Consider the following 14,139-nt stretch of genomic DNA (forward strand, 5'->3'; position numbering starts at 1 on the left):
GTATTTTTCTTGGAATACACTCCATGTGCCTCTTACTTAGACATTTTTATTTCTTCAGAAGTCAAACCTTAAAATAAGATACACGAAAACTGTGGTGAATGTTCAGCTGTGAAGGCTGGAGTTTGAGTTGTTTCATCAGCTAGTCAGTAAAGGAGAGCAAGCCCCACTGCCAGATACTGTTTCAGATCTTCTGGGCAATTTCTTTCATAATGATATGAAATGCTAATTGTGTCCTGTGCTGCTTTTCCCTTGTTTCTGTCACTTAAAGGAAATATGATGCACACTTTCAGACAAACTTCCTCCTAATCTATGTACTAGGAATTTCTCATGCTTTCTGGTTTTCTGATTTATCTTGTCACACTTAAGAATGTAAGTTTTATGTGGCAGATCTCTTCTTGTTAAAATTCTCATAATATTGAGCATAAAGGTTTTGTTTATTTCTTAACTTTTAGTGATGAGGACAAACTTTTGGGGGGCAGTGCATCTTTTACAAGAATGAGTTCTTTCTTTTATACTATCTGCCATTGTATCTGCAGAATATTTTACTGTCATTATTTATGAATCAGGCCTAGTGAGTCTGAGATTTTGTAATTTGTAATTATAAAACAATTAGAAATACGTTGAGACTTAGACGACAAGAAAGGGTGTCACTTAAAATATTCATGTTCTTGATTTAAAAAACAATCATTACTAGATATGCTGACAGTAACTGGCTATCAAAAGTCCAACTGCCATTAGGTGTTCTCTAGTCATGGCAGCTTTTATCCCTCGTATGCCTTGGGAATGTTCTTTAAGCGAGGGACTTTTTTGCTACAAGGCATTTTAGCTCAGACTTCTTGATAAGTCAAGTTTTACATCCAATGCAGTTTAATTGTGCGTTTGTGAGGGGGTATGTTGTGATCGTCATGTGTGTTTTAGTCCTCTTTTTTTTTTTATTCTTATATTAGTCTTAAAATAATCCTCTAATTGCACTCTATGGAAAGACATAGCAAATACTAACATCAAAGTGCATGCAGCAACCTGAAGACTATAGTGTATGATACCATCACAAACCTTTTTTGGATTGTACATTGCTAGAAAAGAAGTGTCAAGCTTAATAGAGAATATTCATAGTAGCAACCCAGAAAAGCATCAGGTATAGTTACCAGTGTTCAGTGTGTTTTTTAAAGTCTTTCAGACCAGTGTAAAAGCTTTCGTAAGAAGGAAAATTAACCTGACATTTAAAAAAACTTCTTCAAAATGGTAAATGTAAATTAAATATGAGGAATTTGGGGTAAAGCCTCTTATGAAAAGGGTTACTGTTAAATCTTTTATGCAACATATATAGCCTTTGTTCTTTCTATGATGGTAAATTTTCTTTTATTACTTCTGCAGGTTCAGTCCATGCCACATCAATAGCAGCTTCCAGAGTGGAGCAAGCATTGTCTGAGGTTGCTTCATCTCTGCAAAGCAGTGCCCCTAAACAAGGTCCCCTGCATCCTTGGATGACTCTGGCTCAAATATGGCTTCATGCAGGTATTATGAAAGTAACATTTATTTTTCTTTGCCCTCCCCTTTCTTGCTAGCCTAAGGACTTGCAGAAATCTGTTATTTTAATTCAGAATCTATTATCACTTATCAGAGCAAATTTTTTCTTTGTGTGTGTCACTGAAGCAAGCCAAGAAATAAAAAGCACGCTAGAGTTATTCTGTATGTAAGTCAGTTTATAAATGATAAGGCAGTACTTTTAGAATGCAGTTCTTTATCAGTGGAGTCATATTTTCTGTAAAACAAAAGGAAAACTCTCTGCCTTATCCTTGAAGAATTTAGTTTCTGAAGTACCTAGAGTATCTTAGTATTTATAAATTTAGGTGTCCTGATTCTGTTGAACGGAAAAAGATGTTTGTAAGATTATTGAATGGAGTTCCTGTAACTACAGATCTTTACAATTGAAAATAAATAACTCTGCATATGTGGGGAAAAAACCAGTAGTAATTGAGCAACCTGTCCCTTGAAGCTGTGATAATGAGCTCTCGTTCAGTTCTCTTCCTTCTGACTTCATTAATGTAAGATACCCATGATTGTTTGTCTAAATGTGGAGTCATCTTGAGTGGATTTACTGTTGTTATGCTGCTCCAAGCCTCAAGCTAAATACAATATCACAAGTGACAGTTACATAAAATTTTAACCAGAAAATGATGATCCAGTGTATTTTTACACAGATAAAATTTATTACTTGTTTTATTATAATTATTAATTGTTCTTAATGATATTTGCATCAGAAAGGCCTAATTAAGAAATCAGCCAGCAATTGTTCTGCTTTGGTCTGCTCTCAGAGCATTTTTCACTGATACTTTTTTTTTTTCCCTTCATGTTTATATTTAACAAAACTGTCCCTTATTTCTTAGCATCTTAATTTACCTATTTTGCATTAACAGTTTTATCGTGGGAAAGTCATCGCAGGGCAATGGCTCCCAGTTATTAATGGTTTAGTGGTTTAGAGGAAAAGCCTAGAAGATTGGAAAGAAAGAGCAATTACAGTGATTAATAACAGTGATCTCATTTGGGGGTGGAAAGGCTCCTTGAAAACAACAGGGATTAGTACAACGTAGGGTCCAACAGGGCATAGTGTAGTCTCCTGCCCTGCATCATGGCATCATTGATTTTAAATATTTATAAACTGTCACAGGTGGCCATCCAGAGCAACTCTTAGCATCTGTAATGCTGATGATTTCTCAGCCTTCCTTGGCAGTTTATTGAACTGCTTGTTTTCTGTTTGGCTTTTTTTAGTTTTTGTTGGTCATGTCCTGTTGCTGATTTTCTGATTTGTGCAAGTGACTGCTGCTGTTTTACCCACAAAGGAGGGGTCTGGACACACTTTTCTGATCCCTTTTTAGTTCACAGCTTAATCAGATTTGCATACACACTGGTAGTTGGCTGCTGCAATCCACTACACAGGCCACTTTTCACTCTTAAAAATCTCTGTCTTGGCAAACGTGGTCTGTTCTTGGTACTTCTGTTGGTGATTTGTGCTGTGTTTCAGAGTCTTTGAGTATGCTGCTTTAGGTAAGCTGCTTGTCCTGCTACAGTAAATGTGCCGAGCCTCAAGAAAGGCTCTTTACTGTAGGAACATTGAAAATAAAGTTTTTCCAGAAGCACAATACAAAACAGATATTCTGGAAGGTGTCTTCATCAGTGTATATATAGGTTCCTTGCATAGAAAACAGTGATAAAATTACTTTACAAATTACTTAACACCTCACAGCACATATTCTTTAAATAAAAGTGAAGATTTACAATTGGGAAATTGCTTCCTTTTTGAGACTCGTGCCACATTTAACTGTTTGACTCCCCATATGGTTGTGCAGGGTCTTGCTTCTTAGTGGGGGAGAAAAAATCTTTAATAAGCTTTAAATCTTAAAATACAAAAATTAAGAATTATTCTTCCTGTAAGATTATAGAGACATTGAAAAGTTATGTAAATAAGTTCCAATACATGCAAAACTTAGTGGAAGATTGTAGTGGTTTGACCCTGGCCGGATTTCAAACACCCACTAAAAGCTGCCACATCACCCTCCCTCCGTAACTCCACAGAGGAGAGAAAAAGAAAACAGCTGAGCAATTCATGAGTAGAGATAAGGGCCAGGAGAAGTCACTTACTGATTGGCAAAACAGACTCAACATGGGGATAGAACTTAAATTTAAGACTTAAAGAGTGAGAAATTAAACAGTCTTAAAACACCTTCCCCCACCCCTCCTTCCTTGCATGTTCTCCCTCTTCCCCCTCCAGCAGTGCAGGGAAACAGGGAATAGGGGTTTTGCAGTCAGTTGTTGTTTCCCATGGGGTACAGTCAAATCTCTGCACCCTGATGGTCCTCCATGGGCTGCAGGGGGACACTCGCTTCACCTTGGTCTTCGCCCCAGGCTACAGGGGGGTCACATCTCTGAGTCTTTCCTGTGGGGGTCCCTCCCACAGGAGACAGTCCTTGACGGACCTCTCCCACGTGAGTCCGTCCCTCGGGCAGCAGTTCTTCCCAGTCTGCTGTCCTGTGGGTCACTCCTCCATGGGGTGTAGTCCTTCACAGATGAGCTGTACCAACATGGGTCCCCCAAGGGCCACGAGTCCTACCTGGGAAAAACCTACTCCAGCGTGAGTTTCCCTCTCCGCGTGCCACACGTCTCCTGCAGGACCCCGCTCCATCTTGGGCCTTCCACAGGGGGTCACAGCCTCCTCTATGCATCCACCTGCTCCAGTGTGGGCTCCTCTATGAGCTGCAGGGGGGTCTCCGCACCCCGATGGTCCTTCATGGGCTGCAGGGACCTCAGCTCTAAGTCCTTCCCCTGCACCCGAGAAGAGGCAGGGGGGGTTGTGACCCCCTCCTGCTGCGCTGACCTTGGTGTCTGCCTTGTTGTCCCATGTTCTCACTCCTCTCTTCCCGGGCTGGAACTTCTGTGCAACAACTTCTTTGCTTAAATATGTTACCACGGAGGCCACCTCATTGGCTCGGCGTTGGCCAGCAGCTGGAAGTCCCTCCTGGAACTGGTTATCATTGGCTTCACAGGACAGTGGAAGCTTCTAGCAGCTTCTAACAGAAGCCACCCTATAGCGCCTCCCGCTATCAAAACTCAGCCACGTAAACCCATGACAAAGATATTTACCCAAACTGATACAGATGGTGTAAAAAAATAGAAAAATGCTTGTTCTTATGGATGGGTATACAGTGTCATTTGAGCTGTCATTAGTGTGGATGAGCATGGCAGTCAGTCCATAGAAGTTGATTTTGTATGTGGTAACTGGCTTTTAATTTTTCATCTTGTTTTTATTAATGGACTGTTTCAGCCTTTCATTTTGGACCTTTCGTAAAAAGGTGGAAAATCAGGCTTATTTTAAATTATTTAAATTATTTTAAATGTGAAACTAAGTGACTTTTGCAATTCGTCCGTTCTTCAGTAGCTCACTGTTAAAAACCAGACCTGTCCCTAAGTGATCAATGACTGCGATAGTCCTTTTAGAAATGCACCAAGACTGAGCTCATTATTGCTATGCTGCTTGATTGGAAAATTGATTGATTCCTCAATAAAATGCAAATGTAAGCGTTGGAAGTGTTTGAGCCAGAAGGCATTCTTGGTGTTCCCTGGGTGGAGACACTGGAAAGAGCACATCAGCTTGGCCCCTGGTTTCTTTTCAAACGGCTGCTCCTTTCTGAAATGTTCCTACAAAGTCTGCTGGCACTTGCCAGTTTTCCACAATTGATTTGTTTGAATTTGTCATGTTAGTTCTTAGCATTTTTATTCAGTTTGAAGTCATTAACTCAGAACGAACAGCTCCCCTTTGAATTCAGAAATTTCCTGTATGAACTTTGATGCTTAACACTGAGCTACAACTTCCATTTTCTAGTCATTCATTCATGCACATTTTTCAAAAAGCCTACTGTATATTCTGTTGGGGTGGCACAATTTCTGGTAGAGGAAAGAACTTGTTTTTAAAATAACTCTTTAATAACTTTAAACAGTAAAGAATTATTTTGTTTAAATTTAATACTTTTAGGAAGGTGTGTTAATAACTCAAATTTCTCTGCTGCAGTTCCTAAGCAGGACAGCAAGCTATAGTATCTCTTACATTAACAGAAGATGAATTTTTAAGCAGTATATTGCAGCCTAGTGTTAAAAGCTATTATTACCATAATTGTTTCTTCTCAAGGAATACAGAATTTCAACTGTGTTCTGTTAAAGTAGAAAATCTCTGCTTATATTTCAGTTTAGAATTATTGTGATAGCAGATAATCACCAACTGAAGTAATTTTTAGTTTCTGAGTATTATTATCTAATAATTATCTTATTAATTGTTTAATTAGTAATTAGCTTTACATAGTACCTTTTATAGCCTGTATAAATTATATTTTTCTGAACTTATCCTTTCACCAAACAGCTTTTAAAATTATGTTTCTAATCTGGTGATGCTGGAGAAGAGACAGCAAGACCAGTAGAACTCAAATAGTTAGCATTTGAATAATGTAGTGTATTTTGTACTCACTAAAATGTTGTTTCTCACATAGAACCTTTGCAAAAGCACTCAAGAGTAAAAGTACCCAAAGCTTTTCAAAAATACTGTAGTTTTTTTAAAAAAAAAAACCCTCTCAGTAAAATTCACATTTTCTGCTTAATGTACAGCTCACAAATTAGGCTACCCCTTGCTCTTTGGAGTCTATTAATAATAAAAGTAAAATCCTAGAAAAATTATATCCTCCTAAATTTTGATTTTGATTTCAAGATTTTATCTGTTCATTGTCTTCCAGGAGAAAGAGTCTTGCTATTCTTTAGTTATACAGTACCATCTCTGACTGTGTGAGAGGTTCTTTTAGGGTTAGGGGGAAAAAGTGTGACTGGATCTGCAATTTCATATGTTAGTTCTTCATGTGGATGAGACTTTTTCCATCAAAAAACATTTTGGTAGTTTCTAATACACTGCATTAATCAATACATCTACATGGGCACACTGTGTTGGGTAGAATGTGTTCTGTGAAATCACCAAGTCAACTGAGAAGCAAAATAATGCTCCAATAATACTCACTCTGGTAGAAAAAGATCTGTTGTCCCACCAATAGGATCAGGTCTTAGAGGAAGAAAATAATTTACTCCTGCAATCCTACAAAAATTGGTTAAAAAAATAGGAAATGAGAAAGAACTTTAAACTGTGCTTACCCACCTACTGCTACTGAAAATCCATGTTTTGTTAGTATTGTTATAAATTCATTTTGATGAAAATAGTTTTGAATATTCATGGCAGATATCACCTGTAAGTTACAGTTTATACCCTCTGCTGTAGTGAAGCTGACTAGTTAGAGATACTGTCAAGTCTGTTTGATGCAATTATCTCAGAAAAAAGCTCTTTTATAGGCACTCAAACATCAGTCTCATTCAGAGTTTTAGGCATAATCCCAAATGCACTGCTGCAGTGTGAATTCCTGAACTGAGAGACTTTAAACCAAGATGGGTGGCCTGTGCAGTACAGTGAGAGGCATATCTTGGGCAGTGATAGATGACTTTGCTGTTTTGATGCAGCACCTTGATTTAAACCTTAATCTATAAAACTCTTGTGCAGTGTGATACAATGGAATGCAGTTATACAGTTACTTTGAGGTTTCATTTTTCATTGTTATTGGGTCTATACCAACATAAAGGGAAAGATGACCCAATTCAGAATTTTTAATAGCTTTTTCTTGTATTTAGGATCTCTTTTTTACTCTCTTCTCTTACTCTTTCAGGAAGAGATTAGGATAATCCAGCAGGGTAGTGAAATAGCAATGTTGAAGAGTGTTATAAGAGCTACTGAAGGCAAATACTTTTCTGTTGTTAGTTGTTAATTGCTTACTGAATGAAACCTTTTTTTCCCCCTATAGTCAATCTGATTTGCATAAGTGGATGTCAGGCTACTCAACTGTTTTAAATAGTTCTGGAATACCGTCATGCTCACATCTCAAAAATAAAACTAAAATTAAAAAATCCCAGACTTAAGTTATAAATAACAAACTATAAAGAGAAGTCTGGGGTTTAAAAAAACCATTTAGAGGCTGTAACTCCTTTTATATCTAGAAAAGCAACTTTCCTAAAAGAATAATTTAAAATAATTCAGGTAATAATTTCTCTTAAGATGCAAATATTTTTATGAATATAGCCTTTGTTCAGAATGAAACTATTTACGAACAGATTACAAGTGACAACATCTAGTCATGGTATGCTGAAGCAGGAATCATTAATTGGTTCACACATTCCTTCCACAGCTGAAGTCTACATAGGGATTGGGAAGCCTGCTGAGGCCACGGCGTGTACCCAGGAAGCTGCTAATCTCTTTCCAATGTCCCACTATGTTCTCTACATGAGAGGTCAAGTGTCTGAACTTCGTGGAAATATTGATGAAGCCAAACGCTGGTATGAAGAGGCCTTATCTATTAGTCCTACCCACGTGAAAAGCATGCAGAGGCTGGTAAGTCTCGAGTCCACCTTCGTGAGTCCTGTCATCTCAACTGATGTTACCCTACTGTGAAATCTTGACCCATAGCTTATGAGTTTTAGATCTATATTCTTATTAACAAAATGCTTTGGAAACAGTTTTTTCTGGCATTTATTCTCTTGGGATGTAAAAAGGATCTGCCGGCAATAAGACTATTTCAGTCCTAATAGAGACTACAGAAAAAGAAATCATTTGCATCTGCCTAATATTCAGTGCCATTAGGAAATAAAGATGGTTTGTGATAAGATACTGTAGTCTAGAGGAAAGACCAGTCATTCTGCTATTCCAACCTAAAATTCAAATTCATAAAATCATAGAATATCCTGAGTTGGAAAGGACCTACAAGGATCACTGAGTCCAACTTCTGGCCCTGCACAGGACCATCCTCAAGAATCACACCACGTGACTGAGAACATTGACAAAATTCTTCTTGAACTCTGTCACGTTTGGTGCTGTGACCACTTCCCTGGGGAGCCTGTTCAGTGCCCCACTACCGTCTGGGTGAGGAACCGTTTTCTAATATCCAATGTAAACCACCCCTGACACAACTTCAGGCCATTCCCTCAGCCCTGTCACTGCTCACCAAAGAGAAGAGATCAGTGCCTGCCCCTCCTCTTCCCCTCACGAGGAAGTTGTAGCTGCGATGAGGTCTCCCCTCAGCCTCCTCCAGGCTGAACAGACCAAGTGAGCTCAATCACTCCTCACATGGCTTCCCCTTACCATCTTCATTGCCCTCCTTTGGACACTCTCTAATAGCTTAATACCTTTCTTATATTGTGGCATCCAAAACTGCATACATGACTTGAGGTGAGGCCACACCAGCAGAGAGTAGAGCTGGTCTCTATATTCTGCATGTTTATTCATTATCTTCATGCTGTATGGTTTCTTGAATTTTTGAAATTTTTGAAAGGTGCAGAATCAGTCTTGCCCTCAAATGAATGTAGCTTTAAGTACAAAGGTGCCTTCCCCAGCATAAATGTATGTTTGTTTATATACTTCATAGTACATAAATATATACATGTATATATTCTGTGGTTAGTATGTTAGGAAAATTACTTTCTCTTTTAATCCAGTTTTCTTCCAGATAGAGCAGAATATAACAGCTGAAATCAGCTTCTTACCAAATCTTTTTGTTCAGAAGTAGGAGCTGGTTTCTGCCTAGGTACTTATGAATTATTCAGAGAAATTTCTTGTTGCATCCCTGAGGCAAACATATGAGACAAAAGATCAGATAGGAAGGCAGCACAGGGAGAATTTTTTGTTTCGCCTTTTCAGCATTTTGAGATATTTGAGCCTGCTGACAAATGCCAAAAGGTTCCTTTTTCTGAAGGAGCAGTCAACCTAAAGCAGTTCATATAAAACCTTATGTTTTTCTGGGTATCTTTTTGCCCCTCCTCTGAATTCACCTTTGAATAAATAGTGTGTAAACACACAATGCTCTTTAGAATGACTGAGAAATTAGCTGTCTTAAGAGGCATGTGAGATGAAAATTACTGGGCTTCCAATCAAGGTTTCCTTTTTAAGAGTTTTTCTGTTTGAATCCAAGGTGGAAGGCAACTGTTCATTTCATTGGATTGGCCAGTCCTTTGCAAGGATTCTTATAATTTTAAATTTTGTTTCTAAAAGCTTTCTCTACTATTCTAGACCTTTTCTGTACTAAGGTAGTGTTTTGAGTATATTCTGAGAAATTTATGCTGTTTAAATACAAAATTAAAGATGTATACTGTAGAAATACTTGTCTATGTAATTTCATGTAGGGTAAAAGTACAAGGTTCTGTATCCTGCTTTTGATCTTTTGACTATTGCAAGAAGTATTTTAAGGAGGAAGTTTGCAATGTTTAGTTTTTCCTGTGTGTATAGATTAATATCTGCACATCCCAACACTTTGTGTGTCTTTACCTATTCATTATAAAGGAATATGGTCTCAGTGGCAGAGGAGCTATAGCAACAGCACTGTGGAGATACCAGCCTCTATAAAAACAGCTGAAACATTAACTTCTAATATTTGTGTTCACAACTCTAAGCTGACAGTTGGTTTATGAACAAAACTTCTGTGTAAAAAAACCACTATTTTCTGTGATGAATTTAATATTTTAAAATTATTTGATACAGCTTTCTAGCAATGCTTGGAAATTGTATAAAATGCTACTACTTCCATGTAAAAGTTACCTGAGAGCTTAGATTTATTTAATAAGCTCTGGTGAATTTCTTTTTAGAGAAAATACCAAGTATAGATCATAATAACTTTATGTATAAAATGCAACAAAAAGGCAATAAGACTTAAGGATGATACGAGTTCTAACATGTAGCATATGTATACAGCCCCTCCTTTCCAAGTAAATTTACTGGAAATAGTTAAACCTGCAATTAGTTTTGAAAGATTTTTTTCTTCTGATTAAAATTTTAGAGTGAGTGACATCTGACACTCAGTAACATATCCTGGTGCTAATCTTTGATTTGAGATAGTCTTTGTAGTTGTCCTGAGAAAAACAAAAGCTAAATAAAAAATAAAATATTTGTTTAGTTTTGTATGAACAACAGTGGCATATTGGTAATATGTAAGTTTTCTCCTTTTATAGTCCATCCTTTTAATGATGTTACAAAACTCTGGTAAGAGGGATGAAAAATTAAATTTTGAAGCTTTACTATTTTCCATTTTGGCCATAAGTCTTCTTAAGCACTTGTTCATGAATATAATCTACTCTTTCTACACAGAAACGACCTTATTAATCTAAATTACTGAAGAAATGTGTGAATAAAGACCAGAAAGGTTGTGTTTATGGCTTCAGAACTGTTGTGCTTCCTCCTGTGACTTGCAGCATGTGTTGTGCTTTGGAGTTTCTGCATAAAGACTCTTGCATTTGTCTCTCGTGCAGACTCCACATTCTGTTAATGTGACCATGAAGACATGCTCTCTGCAGAAGTCTAATGTATTATCAGAATGAAGTCACTTTTTATTTGCTTTTTATCACCTGTTAAAGATTATATTTTTCAAAAATGACATTTTTCTAAAGAAACAAGTTCTTACTCATTTTCCTGCTGTCTCTAAGGTCTTCGCTGATTTACTCCTGTTGCAAGAGATTTATTAAAATGTAAAACAGGAGGTCTTGGTGATGGTGTGAAAATTGGATCAGTTAAGAGTGATGAAAGAGGTCTGTTTGCCAGCAAAATGATAATCATAAATATGAGGGCTTGGGAGGAGGTTTTTGCCTTATTCGTGAAAGGCTTAGGACAGTGTAACACCAAATCTTGGTGACTTGATCCACAAGTAAATGAAAAATTGTTTATCTGTGTTCTGCTTACCTAAATTTGAGAAATGGAACTAACTGGGTCATACTTCTGCATTACCTGAGCTGTGAGCTATTCTAACAGAGAACTGGCTGCAGGGGGCAGTGTGTTTGTGTTCATGCTCACTGCTGGTTTTGCCCCTTCTAAAATGTTGGGGGGGTTATTAATTAAATCAGCTGAACAACAAAGCTAGTTTTTAAAGAGATGTGCTGTTAAAATTCTCTTTGGTTCCTTGTGCAACTGAATTATTCCTCATGCAGTTAATGTTTAAATCCATACAGTCATTCACTCTGTTCTGTTGAGCAATGCTCATTTTAAGATCTGCCTTGTTCTCAGGTGCTGTTTTTTACTGTTTGTCACTAACTGAAATTTTCTCCAAGCCAGAGGTTGTGCTGGCTTGCTATTTGGCTAGCTCTGACGGTTCACAAGATGTCAAGAGGGAAGCAATAACATGTCAGTATTAATTAGGTGTACTTCACAGAGTGCAGCAGCAATGCTTTCAACAAATGCAGTGTCCTTTTGTCTTTTTAAGGGTTGTGTAGTGCACTCAGGAAGAACGATGTGAAATTGTGTTCTAAAGGTTTGAAATGCTTTGGTTTCTGTTCTTTATTTCACATAATTTTTTCTCACACTTAATGAAATTTTAAATTTTCTTTAGTTAATTTTGAAATTATGATTCACACTTCAATTCAGTGTCATATACACATGGTTGTCACCTGCCTGATTTTGACCAGAATGGATTTATTTGAACAACTTCCTCCATTTTCCCTACCCTTTATCACCACCTCCAGATTTCTGCATTACTGCTGCCTTCCTGCTTTTGTCATTGTTTTCCTCCCCTGTGAAAAAAGAATAAACACACTTTTATCTCCTGCAGTCAGAGCGCTGTTGTGGAAAGTAGCCCTTACTGCTGACGTCCAAAAAGTCCTGAAACAGGCTATCATTCAGTAATGCCTGAAACGGCAATGAATATTTCAATCCATTGTCCAGGAAATAAATCTGTGTATTCTCTCTCAGGCTGAAAACTTCTTAGCTAAATGTAGCTTTGACATGAAAAGGTTATCCAGCATGTTGTTGCATGTATGTTGTAGCAATTCCAGAAGACTGTAGTATTTTTTGAATATTAAGTAATTCATCATAGCACTTGCCAGTTAATCCTACTAAGCTATTAGTAGCTTAGTTTCTAAGAGTAGAAAACTAAAACAGAAAGTGAGAAATTACTTAACCAATTACTCATGTAGAAATTAGTTTTCAAAAAGCATTATCTTAGAGAGTTACATTCCCTACACCACACTGTTAAATATCTGTTAAAGTTTCCTATAATTATGCAGAACTAAGCCAAATCTCTTAAGGCTTAGATTAACTATGTGTACTTTATATTCTCTATTTTATTATTTATTTCTAACTGTACTGACAGAGTAGTCTTTAGAAATGTGAATTCAGACCCTGTTTGAAGGGATTGTGGGAGCTAAAGAAGAGAAAGTCTAAACACAGTTACCCCAACTATCTTTTTTTCCTTCAACGAGGCAGTGTTCTCATCTGGAGAATATTTGTTAATTCATTTGATTTTCACTGTCAGGCCCCTGCATGGTAAAATTGTTGGTTTAGGCCACATAGGTTTGTCCTAAACACATTATGCTGGTTCTTGTGGGTGGTTGGGGTTGTAACTGATTACCACAGAATTAAATGCTAATGCCAAATCTCAGTGCTCATTTGACTTGCTCTCTAAGTGCATCCATATGCACATGGTGGATGAAGAAGAATGGAGAAATAACAGCTATGGGGTTTGTTAGATTTGTTAGTAAAATGCTGTGGCTTTGCCTTTCAGAAACTTCAAGGTTATTTCACAGAATAGAGAAAACAAAACATGTATTCGGCCAAAAACTCACTGCTCCTTACAGAAGGTATTTTACTGTGATTTGACCACTGTCACATCTGAATGTTTCAAGTGGTTGCATTCTGTACTCTGAGAAAACAATAGCCATGCTGCTTGTTTTTTAACCTGGAACCCATGGAGTTCAAGTGATTCAAGGACCATTTCAATGCACTTTAAATACCTCATCTGCCATGTGACACTCAGAGGCTATATTCTTTTTGGTCTTCAAAATATTATTATCCATTTTAGCCTTACAACAGAAAACCATCAGTGCTTAGTGCAATAAAAAGTACATAAAATCAACTTGCGTAGTCATTAGCTTTTGAAGTATAACAAAGTGGAGATCAAGGCAAAAAATCAAGTAAGTTTTTTTCCCCTGTTTGTTTCAAAGTTATCTCCTTTTATTTTTAAAGTTGTTGAGCTCAAGTACAGCAGTTAACCACTTAATACTGATTCATATCTTAAAAATTATCATTGGAGGAAGATCAGTAGAATTTCTTGATTCCTGAAAGCTTTATCTGAATTTTACAGTCCTTTTCTAAAATTGATCTATTTTTGTTCAGTTTTTGACAGCAATAACTGCTACAAATTTGAGTTTAAACTAGAACTTAGTCACTCTTCTAGAAAGTGACTGTAGGAATTTACAACACTAATTTTGTTTATAACTTGAAGCAGTGAACTCCCATTTACTCAGGCAAGACTGTCTGTGTCGATTCCCTGGGAATTGTTGTTTTGAAACTGGTATTTGGGGGCTGAGTAAACATAGGTCCTGCCTCATAACAGACCTTCTTTTCACACTGCTCTGTATTTACACCAAATGGCTTAAAGCAGCTGTGACAGGAGCAGATCTTTCAACAAGAAAATACCCCCACTCTTAGATGCAACTTGTCTGTGCTGTCCTCAGCTCTCATCCATTACAAGAGGTAATACTGCAAGCTGGGCTTAAATTAGTTGCTTGGTGTAGACCATCTCTGAAAATGCAAAG

At 37.3% G+C, this 14,139-nt stretch overlaps 1 protein-coding gene across 1 annotated transcript in view; it reads left to right on the forward strand.

Moving 5' to 3' along the window:
* The window catches only part of TTC7B (tetratricopeptide repeat domain 7B), a 136,155-nt gene that overhangs the window by 98,865 nt on the left and 23,151 nt on the right, over window positions 1-14,139 (forward strand). Inside the window, 2 exon segments of the mRNA XM_050335350.1 lie at window positions 1,375-1,515; window positions 7,761-7,963. Of these exon segments, the coding sequence (XP_050191307.1) occupies window positions 1,375-1,515; window positions 7,761-7,963 (344 nt within the window).

Source organism: Myiozetetes cayanensis, unplaced genomic scaffold (assembly GCF_022539395.1).
Source record: "Myiozetetes cayanensis isolate MyiCay16 unplaced genomic scaffold, myiCay2020 scf6-25, whole genome shotgun sequence".
NCBI classification, from domain to species: Eukaryota; Metazoa; Chordata; class Aves; order Passeriformes; family Tyrannidae; genus Myiozetetes; species Myiozetetes cayanensis.